We start from the raw sequence: 27,077 nt of genomic DNA on the forward strand, positions 1-27,077 counted from the left end.
AAGCTATATCCTGTGTGTAAGCATTATTTAAACCAAAGACCATTAAGGAGTGCAGTGAACTTAATTACTTTAGTTCTGCAACTCCTTTGCAGAGAGGAACCAAAATCTACACCCCAGGAAAGCCAGGGAACCCTGAATTTCACAAAATGCTTATTTTAAAGCAGGCCTCAGATTCCACCTTTGCTTGAATTATTAGAATTTAACTTGTGGAGGATCTAGCACTCCATCTCCAAAAATGACAAATATTGGATATTCATATTTTTCCAAGTTCAACAGCAGCAATTCAGCAGAACTTGGTAATGTAGCCCAATAATCCATGGTTTATTTTCTCCAGCTATTGAAGGCAGGATATGAAATACTGATATTTTCTCATAATGTTCTTCCTTCACTCCTTCTTACACATTTACAACCCGGTTGAAGGATCATTTTGCAGCTTAAATGCATGACAGAGATATACGAGTTTCCTAGATATACTAGGCTTCCTGCACAGCTCTGAGCAAACCAAACATCACATTCTGCACCTGCAAAACAGGGAGATGATTCTCACCCTTTGCAGTCATGTTAGCACTGAGACAGGAGCTTGTTACATGCTGTCAGGTCCTTCCACCTTTGTAGAATTGCAATGGCCACCACCCTTTTTACCTCACTTCAAACACCAAATAGGTATAATCTGCATGTGGTACCCAGTCAACAGAAAGAAAAAGAGCTTTTACAGAGGCTCCACTTGGGCCTTCTGTAAGAGCATTTCTTACTATAATCTGTGGAAGGACCTGGGGGAATTACACACCTGCACTGAGACCTTCAACTACATACACGAGTGAGGATTCTTTCCCAAATATTCCCAAGTACTGTAATTCTCCATCTACAGGGAACATCAACTCAAATTGATCTGAGGGACCTAAGCAGATCCAAAAAGGGAAGGAGTGCAATACCAGCAATGGCACTTTCAATACTATTCACACTTCTCTCTCACAAACACATCACTGTAGGCATTACAAAAAATTCCAAGAGGTATGTTTCTAAATGAACAACGATCAAAAATTAAGTATTAACATACACATCCCTGTAAAACTCCTTGCTTAGACTACAGTGATTAATTAGAAGATGTATCCACACAACAAGGTTATGGAATTTATAACGAGCAGCACAAACTCTAGACACAACAGTGTTTACCTGAAAGCGTTATTTCCACAAATTCAGAAGTAATTTCAACACAGCAGTTTCCTAGGAGCTTCTATTTCGTGTTCCTCACCATGATTTCTGAAGTGTGTGCATGACAAATCTGGTGAGCACACTAACTAACTATGGACTCCCTCAAAAATTGCAACTTCAATTGCAAAATTTTGCTAGTCTACCTACCTCTTTTCCTACTCGGTAACAGACATTTCCTCTTTTACATGCATTATGCATAAAACAACTGCTGAATTTTAATCACCATGTTAATAACTGAATTCTAATTACAAGTTTAACGTCTCTAGAAAAAGGCTCTAAAGCCATTTAGCACATTTTGAGCTTATATCACACCACCAGCTCTGCAGGTTTATCTAATCTAGGGTTGATTTGATCAGCTGCAACAAAAGCAAGCACAGATAAGGTGACCAAGGGCATTAAAGTGTGAAAATACCGCTGCTATCAGCAAGAACAAAGAATATTTTGAGGCTTCTTCAAATGTCTCGGCATCCTGCACAGCTAAGCTTATGCCTAAGGGCCTGTTAAAATGATCCACTAGCTCTCCTCTCATCAGTGAATCTTACTTTTCCCTCCTAATGTTAGTAGAGCTCCAACAGGTATCATACAAGGCATTCCATCATAGGTCGGAGAATATGTTTTCCTTAACTTGCCAGTGGTTGTAAAAAGATTTATCCATCCATCTTGATCACACAGCCTTAGGGCATAGTGCTTAGGAACAGTAATAGGTGTCCCCATGTATCACTCCAGAACAACATTCTTCAAAAGCACCTTTCATTAGATTTTTCAGTCCCCATCAGAGGTTAGTTTCAGGCAGTTTTATTTGTTTCTTTATTTTATTTTTAAATCAGCAACCCAATAGCACAAGCAGAAAATCTACCTAACCAAAAAGGCATCGCATTCTAAAGATAAACAGCTGCAACTGCAGAAGCCACATTGTTGAAAAAGCATGCTGCTATATTTCACACTCAAGGGAGTTCTCTGCTTAATCATTGTAATCACAAAGTACAAAGCTCCCGCCACTTGCACAGCAAATTTCACCAGTCTTAAACTCCTGCAATTTTCATTACATCTTTGAAAAGTCCTGCCAAAAGCCTTCCTGGCTAGACAAAGTATGACAAGCTGCTCTTCATTCTCAGAAAACCTGGACATTTCTCATCTTTTCCCTCTTTTTCTACAATTCCACATGATCTTTAAGGCAAAAGCAGTTTCAGCAACTGATGAGTAGTTTACAAGTAAAAGACATGGCAACAAGTAACATGAATTCACCCTGCTGTAGATATGGGGCAAAGAGCTACTGAGTTTTAGCTGTTGGTGACTCATTTAACTCCCCACACCTGTTTGTCACCTCCCCTCTGGCAGAGGTGCCCAGCTTATCAGCAAGGCTGGGAGAACAGAATTGGAGCAAACCTCAGCCTTTTCAACTTGGAAGTTCAGTGGTCCCCCTCAAGTTATTTGACTGTCACTGGACTTCAATGAAGTGACCCTCTCACCCCTGCTACCCAATTGTAACTTCTGTCAGAAGGGCAATAAACCCTTAAAGTACTGCAGCTGTTTGCCAAATGAGTAACTCAGCTCTCAAGTTACAGGTGAGGAAAAGGGTTTGTAACAATGCAGTTCAGCGTACGTCAGACCATTGTTCAAACATCTATTTGTTCTGGTACCTGGCTGGCACGGCTCCTTGGCAGGTGTATAGCCCATCGAGGCTGTGTGGTAACACCTCACACTGGCCTTGACTCTGCTAGGAAAAACAGGAAATGTAGCTGTGTGAGTGCAACAACAAATAGAGCAAATTTTAGCTCACATTCTCCACAAATAACAAGAGTGATAACCCACAGTCATGCCATTGCTGGAATTTCATCAGAGAAAATTCAGCTTCAAACAGAATAAAGCATTAAGGTTGTTCTGGAACAGAGTAGAAAGCAATGGCAAAATTCCACAGCCCCCCACGCTGTACAGCAAAACACACAATCAAAAGTAGAGGTTAATTATACATAAACACCCTCACAGCAGCCTTTTAAATTACAAACCTTAATCACTGTGAGAGAGACAGCTGTTCTAAGGGAGACTGGGGTGGGGCATGTCTCTTTTAAAGCCACAATTTTCTTCTAATAAAAATGCTCATTCTAACACCAAACCTTCAGTGGGGAGAATTTTACAGATTATTACCCCTGAAAGAAGCTCTGTGTTTCTTTCCATGTACAACAAAGAACTCTCCACTCCTACTCTCAATCTAGGTAAAAGGCAGATAATTTCAGTTTATCTCACTACTGTTTTTCAAAGTCAGGAGGAAATGCCTAATGGAGAGCAGCACTAATCAGCAATCAAGAATACAGGAACGTTGAGCCAGTGACATCTACAGAGCAAACAGTGTATTCCCTGGATCAAGGCAAACTTGCTCAGACTCTAAGCACAGGGTTTTTTGTAACGATCTGGGGAAAAAAGTGTCACTCGGTTGAGACCTTTCTCCTTGATAGTATGTTTGGATGAGTCCTCCTATCTATTATTCATGGACTTTCAGCCTACCTTAGAGCTAGCGAGGAACCCAGCCTGCCTCACCAAGCCAGGCCATTCATAAAATTAGTCCTTCTCTACACCATAGTGCTGGACACATTTGTAACCTCTATAAAGTTCTGCTTGTATAAGTAACCTTTTATAACTAGATATTCATTGGACAGAACTTAAATTCTTATAACTTCAATTTGTGGATAGCTTATATCAGAAGTCATTAAATATTCTAAGTAGCTTTTTCACATAGGTCTATGATATATACATATTCTCATTCAAACAGTGCATACTATTAAGACTGGCAGTGCTGAACAGCAATAAAAGAAACCTCTGATTTGGATATTGTTCAGAATCTTTTTCATAACTGGACTGCAATATGTAGCAATGGTTTCACTGCCACCTGGACACATTTAAACAATGTAACACAGCAAGGAGACAGTCACATACACTTTGATCTGTAAAAAAAACCCCAAAAGTCACAGAGTTATTTGACGAAATTTAGACTAGCAAACAGAACAGTCTGCAGCTATTTTGCATAAAGAAAATGACACCCATCAGAGTGATCAAGCACAAGTTTTGCAACCATGAGTCCAGTGGGCAGTCTTAGCCCACCGCACAGACAGCTACAGGGGAATTGAGGGGAACCTTTTATAGACAGGCTGGCAAAAGAGGGCAGCGAACATCAAAATCAAAGATGATGAAATCATAAAATTATTCTGCTCTGAGACGGGAAAACAAGACAAGTGGAGCATTGATAGGTTTGCCTATCTACAACCTCGACAAGGAGGGGAAGCAGTTGTTTCCCTTTCACAAGGCACGTATTTCTGTCATTGCCTGACAGTTTCTGGAGGAAGGTTATTTGCAGCAGGGTGCAGCGCAGGGCAGCGGGTACCACACGTAGAACAGCCATGTCCGCTGCGCGACTGGGAATCGGACGGGCGCGGGGGGCGGCCCCTCCGAGCAGCCGTAACAGCCGAGCTCCGGCCCCCGCTCCGCAGCGCGGCCGGCGGCGGATGCCCCGCTCCCCCGGTGGGCCTCGGCTCCGCCCGCCGCCCGTGCAGCTGCAATCGCGTCCCCCGGCAACGCTGCGCGCCCCGCGAGGTCCGCCCGCCGCTCCCCGGCACCGCCACCGCCGGGTCCCGCGGAGGCGCCCGGCGCCGGCCCGCTGGCGTAGGGGCTGAGCGGCCTCGCATGGCAGGTACACCCCGGGCGGGGGGAGAAGGGGGCGCCGCTGCCCTCCGCCCGCGCCCCACCAGCCTGCTACCGCCGGACAGCGGCGGGGAGCGCCGGGCGGTCTGACGGTGGCACGATCCCCACACGGCGACAGCGTTATGCTGGCCCGGGGCCTCAGGCAGCTCCTGCACCCCCACGGGCGCAGTAAGGGGGCGGCGGGGGCATCGGGGGGACCACACACGGCCCAGCCGCACTGCGGCCCTGCTCGGCCCCGGGCCCTGCTCGGCCCCTGCCCCTGCCGTGCCGCGCAGCCGCGGCCAGGGCGGGATACGGGGCGCCGCGAACCAGCGGGTCCGACCCGACACCCCGGGCGGGAACCAGCGCCGCGAAGGGCCCCTCGGCAGGGCCCGCCGAGTTGGGCGCTGAGGAGGAGCCGGGCGAGGCCACTCTCACCGGCGAGGGGTGGCGAGGGCGCACCGCACAGAGAGCGGCCGAGGATGGAGCAGTTTCCCCCTCTGTTTCCAGCTTCAGTGGGTCGGGCTGGTTTTCGCGGGCTTTTCCATCAACCCTCACAGCCGCTCTCTCGCCTTCCCGTCCCCGCACAGCGATGCCCGCCTCTGACGCCGTCCTGCAGCCGTCCCCCAGCAAGAGGCAGAAAGGCTCGGTGCCCGAGGAGCCCACCGCGCGGCTCCGCTTCACTAAGCTCTCCGAGAACGCCTCCGCCCCTTCCAAGGGCTCTGCTCGGGCTGCAGGCTACGATCTGTACAGGTGAGGGTGCCCCGCGCAGGGGAGCAGCCCACGCCACGACCTGGCCCGTGTCCTCTCAGGCAGAGGCGCTGCGGGGCGCTCGGCGGGTCCGTCCTGAGGAAGCGCCTCTTGCCGAGCAGAGCCCCCCGGGCCTGCAGAGGAGGAGGCCAGAGCTGGCCTGTTCGTAAGCTCCCTTGCTCCTCCATCCCTCTCCGCTTCCAGATATCTGTGGTCCAGTCATGCTGCAGCACCGATTTAATCGCGTATCGATGCAGCCGTTGGCCAAAAGTCAGGCTTGACGCATCAGCCTGAACTGCTGGTTTGCACCAGCATTGACTAGGTGCCTTCCTTGTGAAACAAAAAACGGTAGCACGTGTTATATCTGAACTCCAACCTCCTCTAGCTTACCTTTCTTAGTATCAGAATAATCGGCCTGTCTTTTTTGCCTTTGCCTGACTTCCTTCCTGAAGCTTTGCCCTACCACACTTGGACACTTTTCCTTTGTATTCCTTTTGTCTTACCAGGTTTGGTTTTTTCTTGTTCCAGTGGTGCACTGTACTGGAAAAAGTCTATTTCATAAAAAAACCTTTCAGTGCATCCCAGTGCTTAAAAATCAGTTCTTCATCAAGGCCAAGACATGCTTGCCTTAAACAAGCAGAACAGGCTCACTGTGGTATGTTTGCCACTGCCTTTCATTAAGCCTCCAGTTGGGTAGCTTCAGAAAGTTCTTAAAGTCTCTCTGGTTTGCAGTTCCCAACAGAATCACGTGTATCATGAACTTGCGACCTGCTCAGAAAAAAAAAAGCCTAAAATTTAACTTAATAGATTATTATTTTTTATTACAACTAGTTCATCTGCTGTGAAAAGCTTAATCAGGAGAGAGTACTATCCTAAAGTTTCTCCTTTTGCACAAAAATTGCACAACCCCATTCACCTAATGGTTAATTTCAAGTTAAACTTGTATTTTTTGCCTATGTTACCAGTTAAAACACACAACTGACAGTCTTAAGACTATGCTGTTCAAATGACACTACTGAAATCTTAAGCTAGCACCATCAAAATAGGAATATCTTGTGTTCTAGGATCTGCATTAGGTTTTGCAAATGTGTAAATATTTCTTGTATAAATTCCATGATATAAATTCTCAGCAAGAATAATTCTGGGTAATTTTTTTCATTAAGTTATGGAGAAGAAAATTTTCAAAATTTTCTATATAAATTAGTGTTTCTTTCTTTAATATAGTGCCTATGACTGTGTGATACCTCCCATGGAAAAGGCTGTAGTGAAAACAGACATTCAAATTGCACTTCCCTCAGGATGCTATGGCCGAGTAGGTAAGTAAACAGGCTATAAAAATGCTGCGGAGTCATTACAGAACAGATTTGATGCCATCTTCACATTTAGATTCTGCCTAAAGCTTTCAGAATTAGTCTATACATAAAAGAGGTGTCACGTGGCTTTGTCAGTTATTAAGCTTTGTAACAGAAGTTTCTTGTGAAATACATTTGAGGTTTGGTGTATGTCAAATGACAAAAAGATAATTAGCAAAGTTTTTGTATCGAAATACCACTTTATAGGCTATGCAATCGTTCATTATTTCTCTGCAGTTTCAGATTTCAAATCACAAATACCAATAGGTAATGGACATATAGAAAATATACTCCTGGATGTTTAAAAATTAACCCTAAAGTAAGGGTACTAGTATAGGAGAATTTGACTACTTTCTGTGACAGAATACTTGAGAGAACCTGTACAAAATATTTTGTTACGTTTTATGCTTTTGTTTTCTGAGTTATGTGTCACTTCTTAAAGTAAAAAAAGCAATAGCTACTCCAGTGGAAGAGCATGGTCAGAGTGTGCCATGTCCTTTCATCTAAAAGGAGAATGTGAGTGCATTTCTCTTATCCCAGACAAAATTTTAAAAATAAAATATTTTACCACCTCATCAAAGTAGAGTAAGGTAAGTAGAAAAAAACCCCTGCACATCATCTAATTTATCTGCGTATAACATTTCTTAGTGAATTGCTTGCCAAATATTGTTTTCCATCGTAACTTAAATGGATTGACCTAATAGTTTTTTGAGATTATTCTGAAGCAGTGGTAGCTGCCAAAAATAAACCAAGATTAGATAGTAGTTGCCTGCTCCAGCCGCCTTCCTTGGAGTAACCTACTCTGCAATTGGTGGTCTAAACAATGATATGCTTATAGTGCTAAAGATTGCAATTGTATTGTAGCCCGTAGCAGCTGTTGTTTTGTTTAATATATACGTTAACACTTACAGTAGTTCCTGTAAAGTCATGTTTATTTTAGAAAGACCGTGAAAACAGTTCTTGCTGCCATGACTCTGTGCAAACACACTATCTAAGCTATAAATATTGCGTAAGAGTTTTAAAAGAAAGACATTATTATACTTATGAAAAAATTCTTGTTTTCCAGCACCACGTTCTGGTTTAGCAGCAAAGCACTTCATAGATGTTGGTGGTAAGATTTTTGTTCCTTATACTAAAATCTCGATTGCAGAAGTGCCTTAATTTCACATTGGAATATGTTTAAATAAATAATGCTAGCTTCATTGGTAGTCTGGCAAAAGGAGATAACTGGGACATACCTCAAAGAGCCAGTGCATTGTAATTATTTTAAAACTTGCTGAATTATAAAAATATTACTGATTTTTGAAAATAATAGTCGTATGGTACTTTTGTAGGCAATGCCTGGCATTGAAGTTATATTTTTGGATTAGGCTTTAAAGATGACTGTTTACATTCGGCTTGCTCCATTTTGACTAAACATATCTGTGTGTTTCTTTTCAGTCCAGTGTAAAATCTGAATGAATTAAACCAATAACATACAGATATTCTTTTATGCAGAGAATATATAGTAATGATATTCAAAAAGAATGATAGAAAGCACTGAATACACCATTATTGTAGGTAGTTCTTCACTTACAGAAAATTGCTTATTAGGATGAGAAGAGCTCTGACTGATGAAAATGTAACAAATCATGTAAAACAAATAAAATTTAAACTTATAGCTTTATGCATTAATTTGCTTAAAAATTGAAAGTCTTTTGAAACAGAAATAAAACCATAATCCCACTTTGTACAAAGTCTTTACAGATGTGAGGTTTTGTTGTTTGAATTCAAAATCCACACGGTGGTTAAACTCAGTAAGACTATGTCAGTGGAAGTATAGTACATTTAAACAGAAAATGATTGGTAGGGCATTTATTTCAGAAAATCTTCACCCAGCCGTGCCTTTAATGGAATTTGAAATTATCATGGCTTTGACAGTGTTTCAGTCACTCAGCACAGCACTAGAAAATTGTTTTGGCCACAAAACATATTTTTAAATGTTATTTTCTTAATACATAACTTCAACTCTAATCACAAGTTCTGTTTGTATTGGGTATGCTTTTAAGGAAGAAGCCTGCTCTTCTTCTCTGCATCCTCTGGAAAGCTTTCATCCTTAGAAATATACAGCAAGTGCAATTCTTGCCTGCTAGAAAATACATCCGATGCAATCTGTACAACCTTTACCAGGTGTTTACTTTATAGCTAAGCTTAGGAAATTAGAGTGGTTTAGTGAGAGGTTTTTTTTCCCCTCTAGTGAATAACAATGGATGACTTAAGTTTTTGGCATTGCTGACTTCAGTTCAGCCACAGAAATATTCATCAGTCATTTCCACCTTTAGTTATAGACAGTTTTCAAATGCTAGAGAGCCAGCCTCTAGCAGTAGTGAAATAGGTGGTCAAAAGAATTTGGTATATTTTCATGGAAGTATCTGTTCAGATGACAGCCTTTTCAACAAATAATTTTAATGTTTATACATAAAGCTGAGATTGTGCTAATGCCATTGTTTAAAGGTCAGGAAAGTTGTTTGACTAGATGCATTGTAAATCAGTATAGACCCATTATAACACTCATTTTCAGACAAAAAAAAAAAAAGGTTTAGGGTTTAGAAAGGGGTAGAAGTACTAATGTGCCATTAAGCTCCAGTTATGCCAATACAAGCCAAGTTTTAGATACTCTTGTTTGTTTGTTTGTTTTTTCCTCCTCTCTCCCAGAAAATAGCAGCAATGTCTGGCAGATCAGAAAGCTTCATTAGCAGTTAAGCACTAACCAATACATCAAGTACAATTTTTGTCATTATGTCGAAATAAACTTGCTTTCTGTCAGAGATGTGAAGGCAGAAAAGTTAATTTTTAATGACTTTGAGTAGCCCCAGTTATTCTGTTCTATAAATTTTCTTGAGATAATTCCAGCAAAAGTGTGACATGCAAGAGTTTCTTGCATGTATAAATCTAACCATACTACTTCAATTGGTACATTTTATACGTATAAAAGCATAATCTCAATTTAAATAGAATGAGTAATCTGTAGTAATAAGTTTTGAGCACTGTGTTATATCAGAGCAGAATACTGTATTATAATAGAAATAAAAATAGCCCCTGTTATGTTAAATTAGCAAATTCCATTATCAATCTCTAATGCATAGCAATATCTGTCTCAGCAAATGGTCTAGAAAAATGTTGTCTTAGCCGTACAGAAACACTTGAGAATAGTTTGTCAAATTAAGAATTTATCCAAATGTCTAATGATCTTTTTATATGCATATATAAGCATATGTACAAAAATGTATGTACCCAATATGAATTCTGGCTTTCGGCTCTCAAGCCTGAGGGACTCGTGAACAAATACACCAAATTAATGGACAACTGACTGCAGAACTTGAGTGATGCTTAAAATTATTTGTGCTGCCATTGCAGGTTTTTTTAATCTCTCTTTGTAATGCATCTATGTAGCATGGACTCGGTATCCACTATTGTATAAAACAAAACAAGTCATAGAATCATGAAATGGTTTGGGTTGGAAGGGACCTTTAAAGGTCATCTATTCCACCCTCCCTGCCATGAGCAGGGACATCTTTACCCACATCAGATTGCTCAGAGCCCCATCCAGCCTGGCCTTGAATGTCTCCAGGGATGGGGCATCCACTACCACCTCTCTGGGCAACCTGGGCCAGGGTCTCAGCACCCTTATTGGAAAAAAGTTTCTTCCTTAGATGTAGTCTAAATCTCCCCTCTTTTAGTTTAAAACTATTAGCCCTTGTCCTATTGCTACAGGTCCTGCTAAAAAGTCTGGTCCCTTCTTTCTTATTGGCCCCTTTTAAGTACAGAAAGGCTGCAATAAGGTCTCCCTGGAGCCTTCTCTTCTCCAGGCTGAACACCCCAACTCTCTGAGCCTTTCCTCACAGGAGAGGAGTTCCATCCCTCTGATCATTTTTATGGCCTCCTCTGGACCTGCTTCAGCAGCTCTACTAATGTGAATCAACGTTATTTAATACACTGACAACATTTATTAACTGGATATCCCTCTTAATTCTTTCTTACAACAGCTGGTGTTATTGATGAGGATTACAGGGGAAATGTTGGTGTAGTACTCTTCAACTTTGGCAAGGAGACTTTTGAAGGTAAGTGTTAAGCTTAGCAGAGCCTATTTTCAGCCATCTGACTCAAAATGGAAAAATAATTTTTCTTTAAAGTCCACGAAGAGTTAGAATTAGCTGATAACATTTTTCTTCTTACAAATTAACACATTGCAGTATTCATGCATAATGACACTTAAGATGCCACAGTATGGCAGCAGGAGTGAAGGGAGATGCCTTGAGCTGGTACTGCTGCTGAAACTTGGCCTTAAAAGGACTAAGCACAAGTTTATCAGCCTGTATTTTTTTCTGGGACCATTAGTATCTTCTTGACTAAGTTCCAAATAAGTGTTTACAATTCAATGCATTCTGATACTCTTGAATGAGGGTTGTCTAAACTTTATGTTGGTTGTTCACAGGTTTTTGAAGGAACTAATAATATTTTAACTTAATTGCAGTTAAAAAAGGAGATAGGATTGCCCAGCTCATCTGTGAACGCATTTGTTATCCTGAGCTAGAAGAAGTAGAAGTAAGTTGCCAAAAGACAATGTTTGTGCTGTTTTCAGTAATTAATAGTTTAAGATAGTTGTATATAAGCTGAAATTTCTGGAATAGATAAATACTTTGCTTTAAAACTACATAGTAGCATTGCTACCCGAATAAAAATCTTGATGCTTTGCCTGCATTTACGTGGACTTTTAGGGGGGTAGTTTTCAGCATTAACAGATGCTTGAGAAACTCTTCAGTATACACTAGAAACAGATTTCTCACAATGTGGGATTTGTTTAAACTTGTACAAAAGGTGTTCTAAAATGTCTCTTTAAATTGTTTTGGTTTAGTTTCTCAATTATAGCTATTGTTATGAGCAAATATACCTTCCTCTATGATACGCAAGATCTGTTGTGTAGAAACAAAAGGCAAGTTAAGACACTAAACCAACTTATAATTTATGTCTTTCAGGCTCTAGATGATACAGAACGTGGCGAAGGTGGCTTTGGTTCTACTGGAAAGAACTGAAAATGATTTGAATATGCTTTTTTTTTTTGTTATGCTATTTCTAAATTTTCATTAGAAGTGGAATTTTAGAATACATAAGAAAAAACTGCAAGTTTTTTTCAGAGATTTCTGTATCTGTCCTCTTTTTACAGGCAGTATATTCATCTGCATTATGGGTGAAAGCGCATGACTGATTTCATTGATTAGTTGATGGATTATTTTTTCTTTTTAGATGTTCAGTCCTCAGGAATAAGAACTGATTGTTTATGTGTAGATTATACTCGACTTAGTGATTTGATTTTATTTTACTCACCTAAACAGAAATGGCTGATTGTTCCCTTGTCAGTTTGTGTTAATATTCTGAAAGCTATCTTCCATGTAGCTCGTATGTCATGCTGAGAGCCTATTGCATATAGAATCGGTGATAACTCGGGTATTCATGCGACTTCCCACTCTGACCCCTAAATTGGAGTAAGACAAAGATATTAAATATTGCATCTTCTACAACCTGCCAAAATACTTGTGTTTCTGTTCAAAGCCAAAGTTGTCTTTGATGCTTAGCTGATCCTCAGCCAATTTTTCATCTATTAAAAGGGCAGGCAATACAGTGTTTGAGCTAAATAACAGAACTCACACGGAAATAACTTCTACGTACTAAATAGATGCTATGAAATATGTTGCTGAAATATTTGTTGACAAATTCATTAAGTTACTGTATGGAAGAAAGATTCTGAATTATTCAAGCAGTGCATGAATTGTTTTTTTCAGTTCTATTTTGACCAGTTGACATAGAACTCTTTTGGAACCTGTCCTGAACCCGATTTTTTTTACGTGTCAGAATCTTTTGAATGACTCAAAATCTTTCAGGTGAAAGAACAGGCACACGAGAGAAGGGCCTTTTGTAGGCTAAGATGTTCCCAGCATTCTCCGTGGTATTCTCAGATGATAATAATCCCGTTGGTATTAGTTTCATGTCCTTGTCTAGGGCTAGCCATTTCCGGTGAAGGAGGCCAAAAATATTGCACATTTTATACATTTTACCCCCACCTTCTTCCCTGAGGAGCTGGAAGATAAAGTGCAATGAGACAGCATTCAGATTCCTTCAACCATAGGGTAGTCATTACATTGACTTGGCAATGCTGAAACAATAAGTACATTCATCTTTCACTAGGGCACAAGTCTTTCCTTCTATGTGCATTACATGCTTATCAGTCTTTTTTTTTTTTTTCCCCTCTCCATGCTCTTATCACAACACTGTACTTACATCTGTACTTGCATCTGTATACCCAGACCTTCACAAGCAGGCTGACCACACAAAAGTCTATTGTGAGCAAGAAGCACATGATACTAATGAAGTTTTAAATTAATTGGAAAAGCTGATCTCAACACCAAGTTTCTTCCATTTCAAAAAGGAACTTCAATTACCAAACACTATTTGAAGATCTTGAAATAACTATAATCCTTTTGTGTAAAGCTGTTTCCTTTTGCTGGACTGTAAGTTGAGAGCAAGCTTGCTGCTTTTCTCATGTCCCCACCACCCAAAGCGAAAAACCAGCAGGGGATACACTGATGCAAGTCCTGTTGGAAAGATAATACAAGATGATCCCTCTTGGAACAGCAAGCTACAAGTAAAATGTTTAAGTTCTGTTGATACATATCATTTTCGTACCTGTTGAAAACTGATCTAATTTCCATTTTTGAATGGAGATTCTGAGCTAGGGAATAGTAGTTGCTAGAAAAAGCACTATGTCAGATGCATGAGGAAAACACATTTACAAATCCATGCCTGCTGTGTTGTCAACATACAGACCATTATCTAAGTGTCATTACCAAAAAAGGCTCAGTTATTTTGAAAGTGGGTATAATTGAGTTCCTTTTCATTGTTTCTCAATACTTATCTAGAGAAGCATGTAGTGACTTTAAGGGTACTGCAAGGCTTTTCCCAGTAGGACCGTGGAAAGGTCTGACCCTGAAACAACCCAAGTGCTTTCAAGCTCACCTCTACACTGAACTCCTCCCTGTCCGTCAAACCATTGCACTAGAGTAACACATTCTGATAATTCCTTTCATGGTGTTGGGGTTTTGCTTCAATATGAATAGCAAGTCTACAGAAGACAACTATTTCTAACCAGGTGTCCTGGTTTCAACCGGAATAGAGTTAATTTTCTTCCTAGTGGCTGGTGTAGTGCTCTGGTTTGGTTTGAGTATGAGAATAATGTTGATAACACACTGATGGTTTAGTTGTTGCTAAGCAGTGCTTATACTAAGTTAAGGACTTTTCGGCTTCCCACACTTTGCCAGCAAGGAGGTGCACAAGGAGCTGGGAGGGGACACAGCCAGGACAGCCGACCCAAACTGGCCAGAGGGATATTCCATACCATATGACATCATACTCAGTATATAAACTGGAGGGAGGGGCAACCACTGCTCAGGAACTGGCTGGGTATCGGTTGATGGGTGGTGAGCAATTGCATTATGCATCGCTTGTTTTACATATTCTTTTATTATTATTTTCCCTTTCTGTCCTATTAAACTGTCTTTATTAACCCACGAGGTTTACCTTTTATTTCTGATTCTCCCATCCCACCGGGGGAGGCTCTGTGGTGTTTAGTTGCCCCCTGGGTTAAACCAGACCACCAGGCAACAAGAGTTTCAGAGCTATGTACTGAAAGCTCTGACATTGGTACTCACTACTGCAGACCAGGGCCCTTACTGAAACCTCTAGGAACGTTTTGTATTGGTAGTGAGTAGGGAATTCTAATAACAGAATTTACTACTTGCAGCTTCAAACTATGCTGCCTATATCTCTTCTCCCCTTTAAAAAAAAAAAAAGTTCCACAAGGTCATTAATATGCCAAGTAATATCCTCCAAATTATTTTAATATTCCCTTTTTCCATTGTTACCACCTATGCTACAAAAGTATTTTATCTTGGTATCTGGCAAACATAGACAGAAGGCACAGAACAGCATCTGTTTTCTTTCCCTATAAGCAAGGCGAAGAAGGTAGACTGGCATCTCTTCAGCAAGGTTTACATTTCTCTCTTTATAATGGTATATTTTAAGCTATAATCAGCACATTTGATCCTGTCTTAAACAAAAATCATAATGTTTAAAAATGTTTATATTAGCAAAATGAAGAGAGGACTCAGAAACACATTGATCATTACTTTATCTGAGATCTATCCTTCTGCCTAAATTAACTAGTTGCAAAGTATTTTTGTAATTCAGTGAAAAACTAGCTAAATGCGCCATTGACTGAACAACGTGCTTGACCAAGGAACTTCATGGGAATTTAGACACTAACAGGCATAGGTCTTACTTCTATCTAGACAGATTCATGTCTCTAGAACCTGTCGCTGAGGTGTGATCCCCAGGGCTCGCTATAGGTATGAAACTGAAGAGATGTAAAGCTTCAAAGCAAGCCCAAAGTATAATGCTATTTGCAGAACAATGAAATGAAAATTACATTAAATAAAATTATGTTGGGCTGCTCTCAATTGTCACTGAACAGGTTCAGACAGAGCTATTTAAGTTCAGCCTGTCAGCTACTGTTGTAGAAGGGACACATCTCCACAAGGAGCTACCTAAATCTTCAGGAAAGATCTTGTGGAATGTCCTCTGTGTAAACAGAACATGGAGCTCTTTTAATGGAAAATAGTTTGTTGTAGTTTGTTCTGCAATCTATAGCAGAAAATGGCGTTTTGCCTGCAGGGAGAGGAAAAGGACATTACTAACTAACAAATTGCCTCCTTTCTTTTAGAAATTGATTCGACTTGTTACAAGTAGAGATAGATAAAATCTGGCCTTCAACCCCAGCTGAATTTGGAGGAGAATACTACCTTTTGAATTCAGATGCTTGGCTCCAGTTTCAACCCCATGGTTTGGGTTCTATTTTGAAATCTGAAAGGGTTCTATTTTCTAATTTGGACTGAAATACATAGGACAACTTGGATTTCCTTACCAAGGCAGAAGCTGATAAGCTAGCTGATGAGGGTCTTGAAGGAACAGGTGATCACTAGACAATTCCTATCCTTTGAACTCTCCACTTACAGACAAAAATCTTAAATTATGGTAATGATACCATTGATCTTTAGTCCTTTTCTTGGTTCCCCAAAGTATTAACCTAGTCTTTAGTGGCTGTGAATTTAAGTGCTGCTTCTTCAGTTCAGCTACAGTTACATTACTCTGTGGTGTGTTAAGAATTTTTTTGCTCTATTTAACGCTTTTTAGTTGATCAGCCACTAGATGGCACTTAAAGTTTGCTTTCTTTTCCACTTTTTTCCTGAGGTATTTTTCAAAGGTCTGTTCATCTATAATTAAGAGTTGATGACTCCCATTGGGACTGTGTTGGCAGAAAGCAAGATGCAGCAATATTTGAGTGAAAGCAGGCAAAAGTATCACCATTAAAGGGGGAACAATGACTGTAATTTAAATAAGATTTGGGTGGTTGCAGTGTTTGCATAATCCCTCCTGGCATGCAAGAGCATTAGAGAAGCCTGTGGCTTTGCTCTCCTGCTGCGTTTCAACAAAAAATGGAAAATCGTAATGAACAGCAACATTTTTCCTATCTTTCATAGTCACTCTCTTCTTACTCCCCCTTCCTCCAACTCCTTGAAGTGGAATGCAGTCTACTTAAGGATTGCATTCTAATGAAAGTAGTGTATAGTTTGGTAAACTTTGCATTGGATTCTCCAAATCAGATGCCTCTGGCTGCAAGTTCAGGACATAAATTAAAACTTATTTAATGCATGTTAACCCAGTAAAGGCAGGTGATATATAGTAACCTGAATTATGTGAATTTCTATTAAGGTTCCCTAGTTTCTGAGTTGGTTGCTACTCCTGTAACAGCACAGTCCAGTGCTCTTATATTTGTCTTCCCTCCATGCCTGCTTCTAAATTTTTTAAAATACCTATCATTGTATTTTGGCTTAAAGATAGTTAACTAAGTTTCAGTATTAAGTAAACTTCTATGACCCTGCCTATTTCCTGTCCTGTCAAACCTTTCCTTGTAAGAATAACAGTGTCCTTTTATTTGGTGGAGTGTAGCATGATGTTTTTGGCAGGCCCAACATTTTTGACTTGCATAAATTTGTGACCTCAAGTGCAAGAAAAGTGAATGCTTGCTTCAGCGCCTCATGGTTTCTGCCTAAAAAGAAAAGAGTCCACATCGCTAACCATTACCATTTCTGAAGGAAAATTATCAGCACGCTTATTCCACCTGATTGCACATGACTGCACTTCTAAAGAAAAGAATCAGGAAAAAAAAAAAGTATTTTGCACCTACTTATGTAAGGTACCAAAAGTCTGAAAATATAGGGCAGCCTGTCCTGCCTTACTGGTTTCTCGAATTGGCACACATGGCACTTCCCACTCTAACAGCTCTTTGGCAATCTCCACCTCAGAAAGGATGTGATTCTGCAAAGTGTAAATTTGGGTCTGCTGCTGGGCAAAGAATGTCACTGTATGGTTAAAGGTTGCAGGATCGGGTCTGAAGTGAATTAACGTGATTACTTTCCTAAACTTTTCCTCCATTAACTGTGTGGTTATTTAGCTCTTCACCACTGAAGTGATGCTTTTCCTTTACTCCGTTAGAACACAGCAAGAAAACCTTTTACCCTGCCAAGTCTGAAAACCTGACAGATTAATTTTATAATTTGAGAGCCCTCATCCAGAAAGTAACTACTGTATTTTAATATGTAAAATATGCTTAAATAAACATATGTGAGCTGTATATGCACACTTTTTTCCCCCTTAGACTTTGATGGTTTTTTCATTATGTCACAAAAAATGTAATATTAATCATTGGCTTTTTAGGAAACATTTGTGTAGCAAATTTTGTAACAGAAATAAGAATTCTGTATCAATTAATATTGCTTGTAGCCTTAATATTTAAAGCTGATATCCTTAAACTGAAGAAAGTTATCATTTTACTACTATTGATCACAGCAAAGGAATTTGTTTGTTTCAGTTTTGTAAAAGGAAAAAGAAAAAAAAACCCACACAAACAGTCATGAGTGTAATATCTTTGGGCAGATTCTTTCAACATGAGTATTTTGTGGTTTATGGATTCCTAGGTTGTCTCCAAGTGTCCAAGACAAAATAACTATGTGTCCTAGTTGGAAGAAAACCTCCCCTTTCCTTTGCAGCTAATTGTGCCATGTCTAGCAAGCACATCAGCGTGTAGTATCCAGTTCTGCCTTGCTAACACACCTCAGTCCCAACCACAACCTTCCCGCTTGCACTCACTTGCACTCTGGTCACTGCCAAATTACTGGCACCTTCCTCAGGGTGCAGGACAGCAGCAAGGAACCCCACTTGTCAGGCTTTTGCAGCAGCAAACACAAATCACCAGTCTCGCTTTCGTACGCTTCCATGTAAAAATTACTGCTGGCAGCGAGTCTGTCAGCTTTATGGGTAATTCAAGCCATTTAAATTCTGCAAGAGCTTTTGGTTTTTTTGTCTATCCTATCCTATGAAAGTGTATCGTACCGATACATAGACTGGCAGCAGTCAGAGAAAAGGAGGAGGTCTGCAATCCTATTCTTACCTTTCTTCTCAACTTTCATTAGGCATTAGTAATGTGAGAAAACTGGAAAAGGAGTTGTGAAAATGGCAGGAAATCATGGATCCAGCAACAGAGAACTCACTGAACTCTCTGGATGTGAAAAAAAGAGACAGCTGAGCCAGAACAGACTGAGAGCTCCCCCTTCAACATCTTGGTGAGTTTTTTTGCTTTTAGGGTGGGTTTTTTGTTTGGTTGGTTTTGTTTATTTATTTTAATATCAATCATATCAATTAAACTAATAAAAGTTCTCAAGGAAAAACTGTATAAACCTTACTGCCTAGAAGACTGCTACCAAATGAACAGCCAAACTGCTGCTCCAGGGAGGCAGCAAGGTGTGGGTATTTTTTGTCAGAACATCATCCCTCACTCAAGTGCAGCACTGTACATCTTCTTATCAGTTTCTAGCTAAGAGAGGCTTCACGAGTGGCTTCAAAGAGGGCTTCACGTTTCTGGAAGCATGACATATGTTGTGTCCCACCCTAGGTCACCTGCACAGAGCCCCCAGACTGCTGTTCATAACTTTCCCAAATGTCAGCTGAGCAAGACTTACAGTCAAAACAGGCAACCTTTCACCATCGTATCTTGAGCAGGTGTGGGAGAAGTAGCCTCTGTTGGCATTTACTTTTTATTTGGTTGACCTTCAAGATGCTTAGCATTTATGGGACAGCCTGGACTGAGCAGAAAGATACAGCTCAGGCTTTTTTGAGTAGTTTGGTTCCTACAACAGGATTCTGGATTTTCCAGTCCTGTCTGCTCCTGGGCACTTTCTTGCCAACAGGACCTACCTTTTTATTTTTACATCATTATTTTCTGCTAATAAAGTTGATTTTAAAACTATGGGAACCTACATTAATAACAACAATAACAAATTGGACTCCACCTCTGTCACCTGCTCCTGAAGTTTGCTGTTCAAATGTTCAGAACATGTGTTGAAGGCACGGCTATGTATATATTAAAGCATGCAAGTGATCACTGATGCCATAATTTCATACAAGCTAAATGAAAAAATATTACTCATTTGCAATTATTCCAATAAATTTTGAGTAGCTGCCAAAATAATAGAACAGTTGGATGAGGAGAGGAGTAGGCTGGCACTCAGGCAAAGCCACAGCCACAGTCGTCTGGAAGAATCAACTTTATCCCAGCATTGGGCTGGTGCACAGCATGCACTGATAAAGCAGCATGGCAGCAGCATCTGACCAGCAAACAGGTTACTCCTCCAGCTTCCCTTATATTTGAACTGTTGGAGAACACACAGTGCCTCTAGAGCCACAAATCAGCAAAAATAACGCAACATTGAAACCAGAGCTGTCTGGCTGTGATAGGATTGTTAAGCCTGACACTATATTGTTGGTACTAACCCAGGCTAGGAATGAAACAGGTTTATTACAAATACTGTGACTGTGCAAATAGAGTAGATGTGGAGAAAACTAAGGCTTAACTCATGACCCCTTAGGGTCTCCCTGGATAGCATCTTTTCCTCTCATGCCTTTGCTCATTGATCTCTACCTTCTGCTTTGACAAACTTTCGTTTTCCCAGTATGCTAGCAGGCAATGGTAGGAATTGTTAAATAGCTGAACAAGTCATGTGAAACTTGCTCACTTCTAATGACCAGTAGAGAAATAATTTAAGCTCTATTTAACAGGTGTAAAGGAAAAGTGCTTACAAATTAGGCATTAGAACCAAAATTAGACCTAAAAGCAAAACTCCTGGTTTAGTACTTCAAAGCATATGCTAATAGCCCAGGGAAAACCCTTTTGTTACAGCTTCATTGTAAGTCTATTAAGTTGCCTCTTCTGCTGCTGCCTTAAGATAAAGTACATTACATGGTCTCACTGGCCTGTGCACGTTCCTAAGGTTTGGTGCTGTAGCTGACAAAGCTGTATTATATTCCTGCATTACAGAGAGCACTGCACAAATGCTAAACAAAAGAAAATGACATCCAACTGCTAACAAAGACATGTTGGGTATTCATATTCCCCCGCTTCCTCACAGCCAAAGTGGCAGTCAGACAAAGGCGTCTTCTGAATCCTTGCTCATTGTGTGAAACACGACTCAGTCACAAAACAGTACTAATCATGGCCTTCCATAGCTATACAACTAAGATTTTTAAAGTCAACCTGCATGCTAAATACAATTTTCAGTGGCTAAGAACTGTGAAACCAATACAGCCCAAGGTCAAATGGGGCATTCATATATTGGGCCAGAAGCATTTCCTTGGAAGAGATCAAGATGTCAGAAAGTTATGATTGACTAACAGTGGATGCCTGAGGGATTAGAATGAAAACGTTTGGCAGTCTTAAATCAATAGCTGTCAAGAGTCCCCTATCTATAAATGCAGTTGTTTTCAGTAAACATCTGTTGAGTGTTTTTAGTTCACCTAAAGAAAATATGTTGGAATTAATTTTTATGGGTTTCTGGGACATCAGATCACTAATTGCCAAAGAACTTTGGCACAATTAAAAGGAGCGAGAGTCACTAGAACACTTCAAACACTAGTAATGGCAAATTTGGAATGTTTGCCAAGTGAAATAGAATTGTTCAGGGTTTGTGCACTACTTACTACTGAAAAATGACAAAATCTGTCTAAGGAATAACTACTGAAAGAGACAGCTGTGGGGTGGGACACACTGTTAGCCTCATACGATCTGTATAGAAGAAGTGATTAATATAGAATTACATCTGAGATACAGTATAGCCTCAGGGTCCTTCTCTCAAGAGTTCCTTTTCTCCATCAAAATGAAATTTAGAATGCTTCTGTTATTTCACAGACTCAAAGTTATTCCTAAGGGCAAGAACTAGTCAGCTATGTCGTAGTCTCCCCAGGGAAGCTGTGGAAACCCCTTTGGCTTGATGCAGACAAAGAAGGGAAAAAGCACACCACAGAGAACAATCCTGCATTGGCTGATGGGTTGAGTAGATGACCTAACGGGTCTTTTCCATCTATAATTTTATTCTGTGGCTTTGATGCTGAAGGCCCTGTTGACATCCACAGTGCTGTTGCTTTCCTGGAAGCTTTAATAAAGATCTGGTTTGGAACTCAGAATAACTAACACCACTGAGCAAATAACTCTACTACGAGGTGACAGGCAACAAGAATGCCAATGGGAACATGCCCCATCATGCGAGTTGGGTTTATTCTGGCCCTTAACATCAGAATTTCCTGAAACGCATCAATATATAGTGACTGCAATGGATGTCAGCATGCTGCTTGCTTCGAAGCAGAAGAAATACAGTGGATACCCACTTATTGTACTGTTTACCCAAGATATTGTTTGGATTTATAAACTTCCGTGTCTGGCCTGGTCTGAAGACTTTAGTTCATTAGGAGATGCAGGAATTCATCTAGAAATCTTCAAACAGCAACACGTGTCAGTATTTCTTCTCTATTCCTCACCTAGTTTGTTACCATCAGAAGCCTACTTCCTCTTCACTACAGCACACCCTTATGTTAAGATTGGTACAAGCTCACAAGAGCCACTTTGTCACATTTATTCTTCAGTTGAAACACCAGACTTTCTGTTTTACCCTGTTGCCACTGGAGTTACTTCTGAGGCAAACACAACTGCAGTTATTCCTCAAAGTACGGCATGAAGATTTGCAGTCTCTCTAGTTTTCCGAAACCTGGGCAAAGCGAGAAGGCTTGATTCTCCACGTGAGATACACCACTAGCCCCTAGCACAGAACCAGTTTGTGAACAGTTTCTGTTGGCCCATAGAGCAGCGCTCCTCAGCTAGCAGCCAGGTTTCCAACAGTTTGCAAAGTCTAAAGATATTTTGCCAATACAGTAACTAAATGAAACACGGTAGAATGTAGCCTACAGCAACCCAGATCTGAATCTAGAAATCTAGCCTGCGGAGGCATGGTGGTACCAGAGGAGTATTCTGACTCAGCTGGAACAACTTCTCACATCTGGAAGAAACTTTGCCCAGTGGGAACTCACAGCAGGTCACAACTCTGTTTCTCATGAGGTTGGCTACATCTGTTCCCTTTTATGCAAGAGAAACACTTCATTAGGACCCTACGTAACCTTCTGTTGGGCAATCCTGGGCACTCCTGGTTTCATCAAATGATGAATCAGTGAGTCCCATTATTGCTTCATACCTCATACAGTAAAGTTTTGGGTGGGTTCTTGGACAAGACTCTTGGCTCTGAAAGACATGTTTGATATGATAGCCTTGGATACAGCCATACAATAACTCAAACACTTATTACAAAATGCATGTGTTTACTTACACCAACAAGCATAAAATTAAAACCGTCTCTTTTGCTATCGTATTAAATAAAAAAAACCAACACCGTTATATCTCTTGGAATTCAGGGGGACACCCACACACAAATGCACCCCACTGTGTGTTTTAGGAAGGTGTCTTAGACCTTCCCATCTGCTGCAGAATGGCTCTGTGGAGAAACCTTGACTGGAGCTGAAAGCTGACTGTAAGGGGTCCACACAGGCCAGCATCCCTGGTACTTAGTAACTCAAACTGCACAGGTACACTAGTCACAGCAGAATCTGGCACTTAGTAACAAATCTTTCTGAATGTTTCTTATGATTTCAGCAGATTATTACTTGGTTCTATCACAATCCAGTTCTCTCTTACTGACGTCTTACTGCATTAGAAAGCATGAGGAAGTACTAGGCTGTTATGTAGGTACTGAAGGTAGCTGTGATTTTCAAAAGTACAGTGCAAGACTGGTGGCTGAAATCAGTGGCATTCAGATTGGAATTTAACAACTATTTTTAGAGTGAATGAACAGAGAGAAACATTTTTAATCTTAGGCCCTCAGGTGCCACCCCTCTCCTTCCTTTGGTCTGGACTGACATGGGGACATTGGGCTAAGATTCAGGTAGTTACCCTTGATCCAGCAGTAGACTAAACCCAGCACAAGTGTAAGCAGACACCAGGACTAAGACTTGCTTCTGCCACAAGTCAGGATTAGTTTCTTTCACTCATTATCCCACAACAATGAAATAATCTTTTCCAGTGACCTGTACTGGGTCCTGTAAAACTTTCGAGCATGGAGTTGAAGGTACAGACAGAACATGTGGTCAGCACAAATCCACTCTCAGACTTACCGTTTCTAAACTTAAAACAGCCATTAGTAAAACAGGTAATTGAACATGGCGTCAACCGAAAGCCTGTTCAACCAATCAGTCTCTCACTACAGAGAAGAGTTCTTGGTGGAGAAATAGTTCTGTTTGTTCCCATTCTTTCCTAATGTAATACTGCTGCTATATTTTGTCCTCCAGAAAGCACTAGAGACTGTGTCATTGCAGCTTTTTCTTTCCACTAAGTGCCTCACACAGATGACACACCCCAGCGGTGCTGGGCCTGAGCTTGGGAACATCAGCCTGTTCCAAAAACCAGAGCTCCCACATAACTACATAACTCACTGCTATCGAGTTACTGGGCTAGCCACAGATTGACTAATGTAATACTCACTGAGGATCAGGAGGTTGTAGCATGAGTTTAATTTCCAGGACAGAGTGATTTGTCCTTTAATATCACAAACACTTTAATTATCAGCTCACAAATAAGTACTAAATGCCCATCTGGCAGCCTTGCACAGCACAAAATGAAAAGGGAACCTGCAACATTTAGCTTGCAGTGATGTACCTGGACATTAGGGCCCTCTGCAATCTGTCAGTGAAGTTCATACCACTGGTGCTTCCCCGGCTGTGGGGAACAGGCCAAGGACAGGAGAGCAGCTGGGACCCAGCACTGCAGAACATTCTTTGCCTTAGCGTGACTGAGGAATCCAGTTCTCAGGTTGGATATTACTCCCTCTCACTTGGTGTTTTCGGATCATAAACCAAGCAGCAGCAGTGATCAAGAACAATTCCTTTTCCCCCATGTGCCTCACTGATAAAAGGAAGCTTTCCCTGAGAAATCATTTCAGTCTAAGAAAATCATATTTTTTTCTCAGCTAGAAGGGTCTTTTGAATTGCTCCTTGAACTTAGGCTTCACATCACTCGTTGCTTATTTCTCATAGTCCTTTAGCAACCAAACTGGTTCATAACCTGCAAAGAGAATCTTCCCCCCAGCTATAACAGCTTAGACTAGAAGGAAACAGGACCTACTTGAATCATCTTCAGTAGCTCCAAATCCCAAGCACACTGATCACGTTTTCTTTACCAGACCAGCTCAACAGTACTACAAACCCTCCAGAAAACAGGAGAATGAGAACAGACGATAATTATTGGATGCAGATGTTTACACCAGCCAGTCTCCTGCTAACTACCTTTAATTGCCAGTGTTCTCCAGCACAGGAGAGCTACATAAACATTTGCAGCTGTTAACAGCTATTTCTTGCTTATGCAGTTTCCCAATGTTATGCAAAGATTTTTTTCATACCAAGCAGGAAAGATTTGCACTACAATATTTTAAAAACAATCCCTGGGTATCATACTGAATATGACAGACAAATGACTGCAAAATAAAAGGCATTCATTAACCAGAAACTTGCAGGGAGAGTTCATTGAAAGTTTGCCCACCTTCTGCTAGAGTTGCTAATCCTCTGTGTAACAATCTGCTTTCTGAAAGAGATTTCTAAATGTTAAACCATAAACTCTAAGCTAGGAAGTTATTTTACAATAGACCATCCTTCTCTAGACATTACAATACCAGCAATCTTTCTTAGTATTTGATTTGCATAGTAATCAGTGGAGAATTTAGTCCTAGCACTGTTACATCTCTAGCTAGCCCTTGTATTCACCACGTTATTTTATCTTTTTCATCTGAAAATGGTTATCGTGCTTCAATCTGGGATGACTTTATTCAGTTTACAACTACAACTCATCCTAGTGGCATCTATAAAAACATAATTCATTTTGAAAGAGGTAATTTTTTAACACCACTGGACTTCCACTCTGTGGGACAAAGATATTTTTTTATTGCTCGAGGTAAGCAAATGAACACATTCAGCTTCCCAAATCAGGCAGAGATGATCGGACCACAAGAGTTGCATGTACTTACTATGGACTTCCTATAATATGTTTCTTCCTGTTTAACCCCTCACTCTCTCCCACTTCGCAATTACCTCTAAACTTCAGAGCTACCAGCAAGGTCTACTTCATAGAGCTGCTCAAAATTATGTAGTTATTTGAGCTCCTCAAGCTTCAAGTGCCATAAGCCCAGCTAACCCTTTCCCAGCCATGTATGTGGCATCCATAGGTGTTAACTGTTTCTTGTCTTAATATCCTGAAGATCAGATGAGACTAAAAAGTCCGATCAGTTCGCAGAGCAGACTGCAGATAGAGGTTCTCTTCCTGACAGCTCTGCAAAGGGGAAGCAGCAAGTGCCTTTTGTTTGGTGCTTATACTAGACCATGCAGTACGGAGAGTTAATACATCAGTTTATATTCCTGTCCTGCCTGAAATTTGGCTTTACGCCTGCAGCTTCTTCTGACCTTAAGGGACCAGGTACTATCAAAAAGGATGGAGTTGACATGCTAGGCCAGATGGCATGCTTTTGGGCACCATTTCATTTGTTAGAGGAACAATTCTGATGCCATGTAATGTCAGCAAGTAATCTGCGAAACGACTGTAAAAAGCAGACAGAAGCTCTGTGCATTCAAAGGAGCAAAAGGAGAAATAAAAATAATAGATTAATTTTCAGAGTCCAACCTGATATGCATTTGGCTCTAAGTTAAAACCTCTGTGGTATCAAAGCACAAGGTGAATGAAGGACTTTTTTTTTTTCTTTTTAAAGAGGCACTCACAGCACCTTAGGTTAAAGAATAAAAGAAAAATAAGAAACGCTTTCCTAATTAGCTTCTATAATGAGAGAGAGGAGTGGAAAGGACCCCCCATACAGCTTTGAATGAAATTGTGTCAAGTGCTGTGCAGCTGAACTTTTTCACGGTGACTATAAATCATGAACTACCTTTAACACTCACAGTTGCTTTGTCTGCATATGTACCTAAACATCTTCTAGTGAAAGTGCAAAGCCACTGGTCAGCTTCAGCCAAACTGAACCAAGTGATAAACCTGTAACAGCTGCTGAGCTCATGCCTTCCTGAAAGGCGTGAAGAAGAGGCTGGATTAGTTGCCACCCAAACGAAAGGATGCAGCACGAGCATCGGCTGTATTAGACTGCAGCGAGTGGGAAGGAGCTGCGACCGATGCTCTGTCCATGTGGCAACTAAACCTGACTGAACCTTGGCTCTTACTAGACATCAAAAAAATCCACATACAAGCCATGCCTTCAGGGTGCTAGACTGCTCTTATTTCAGATTTGAACTCCCTCACCAATATCAGTGTTTAAAGAGATCCGTATATGTGAAATCCCACAGCGTAGTTTATAGATGGGCTCATATGTGATCGGTGGGAGGGTGACTCTAAAGTAGCTGCTAAAGGAAAAAAGTTGCTTGAATACAAAAATGGAGAAAAACTTTTGGCCAGCTTAGTAAATTGTAAGGTATGGGAGAACTGTCAAAACAAGAAGAAACCAGTGAAACAGCTGTTCAATA

The 27,077-nt window shown here is 40.7% G+C and overlaps 1 protein-coding gene across 2 annotated transcripts; it reads left to right on the top strand.

Moving 5' to 3' along the window:
* Positions 1-4,639: 4,639 nt before the first annotated feature.
* On the top strand, positions 4,640-14,579 carry DUT (deoxyuridine triphosphatase). Of its 2 annotated transcripts, none has more exons than XM_065641652.1 (7): positions 4,640-4,894; positions 5,475-5,637; positions 6,859-6,950; positions 8,053-8,097; positions 11,012-11,086; positions 11,500-11,570; positions 12,002-14,579. In XM_065641652.1, exons 1-7 carry the CDS (start codon positions 4,888-4,890, stop codon positions 12,056-12,058), a joined length of 510 nt encoding a protein of 169 aa, XP_065497724.1. In that variant the 5' UTR covers positions 4,640-4,887; the 3' UTR covers positions 12,059-14,579. The 2 variants fall into 2 exon arrangements, with proteins under 2 accessions (XP_065497724.1, XP_065497723.1); XM_065641651.1 differs by lacking the exon at positions 4,640-4,894 and adding an exon at positions 5,006-5,073.
* The last annotated feature ends 12,498 nt before the right edge of the window (positions 14,580-27,077 follow it).

The sequence above is a fragment of the Caloenas nicobarica genome, chromosome 10 (assembly GCF_036013445.1).
Source record: "Caloenas nicobarica isolate bCalNic1 chromosome 10, bCalNic1.hap1, whole genome shotgun sequence".
Taxonomy (NCBI): domain Eukaryota; kingdom Metazoa; phylum Chordata; class Aves; order Columbiformes; family Columbidae; genus Caloenas; species Caloenas nicobarica.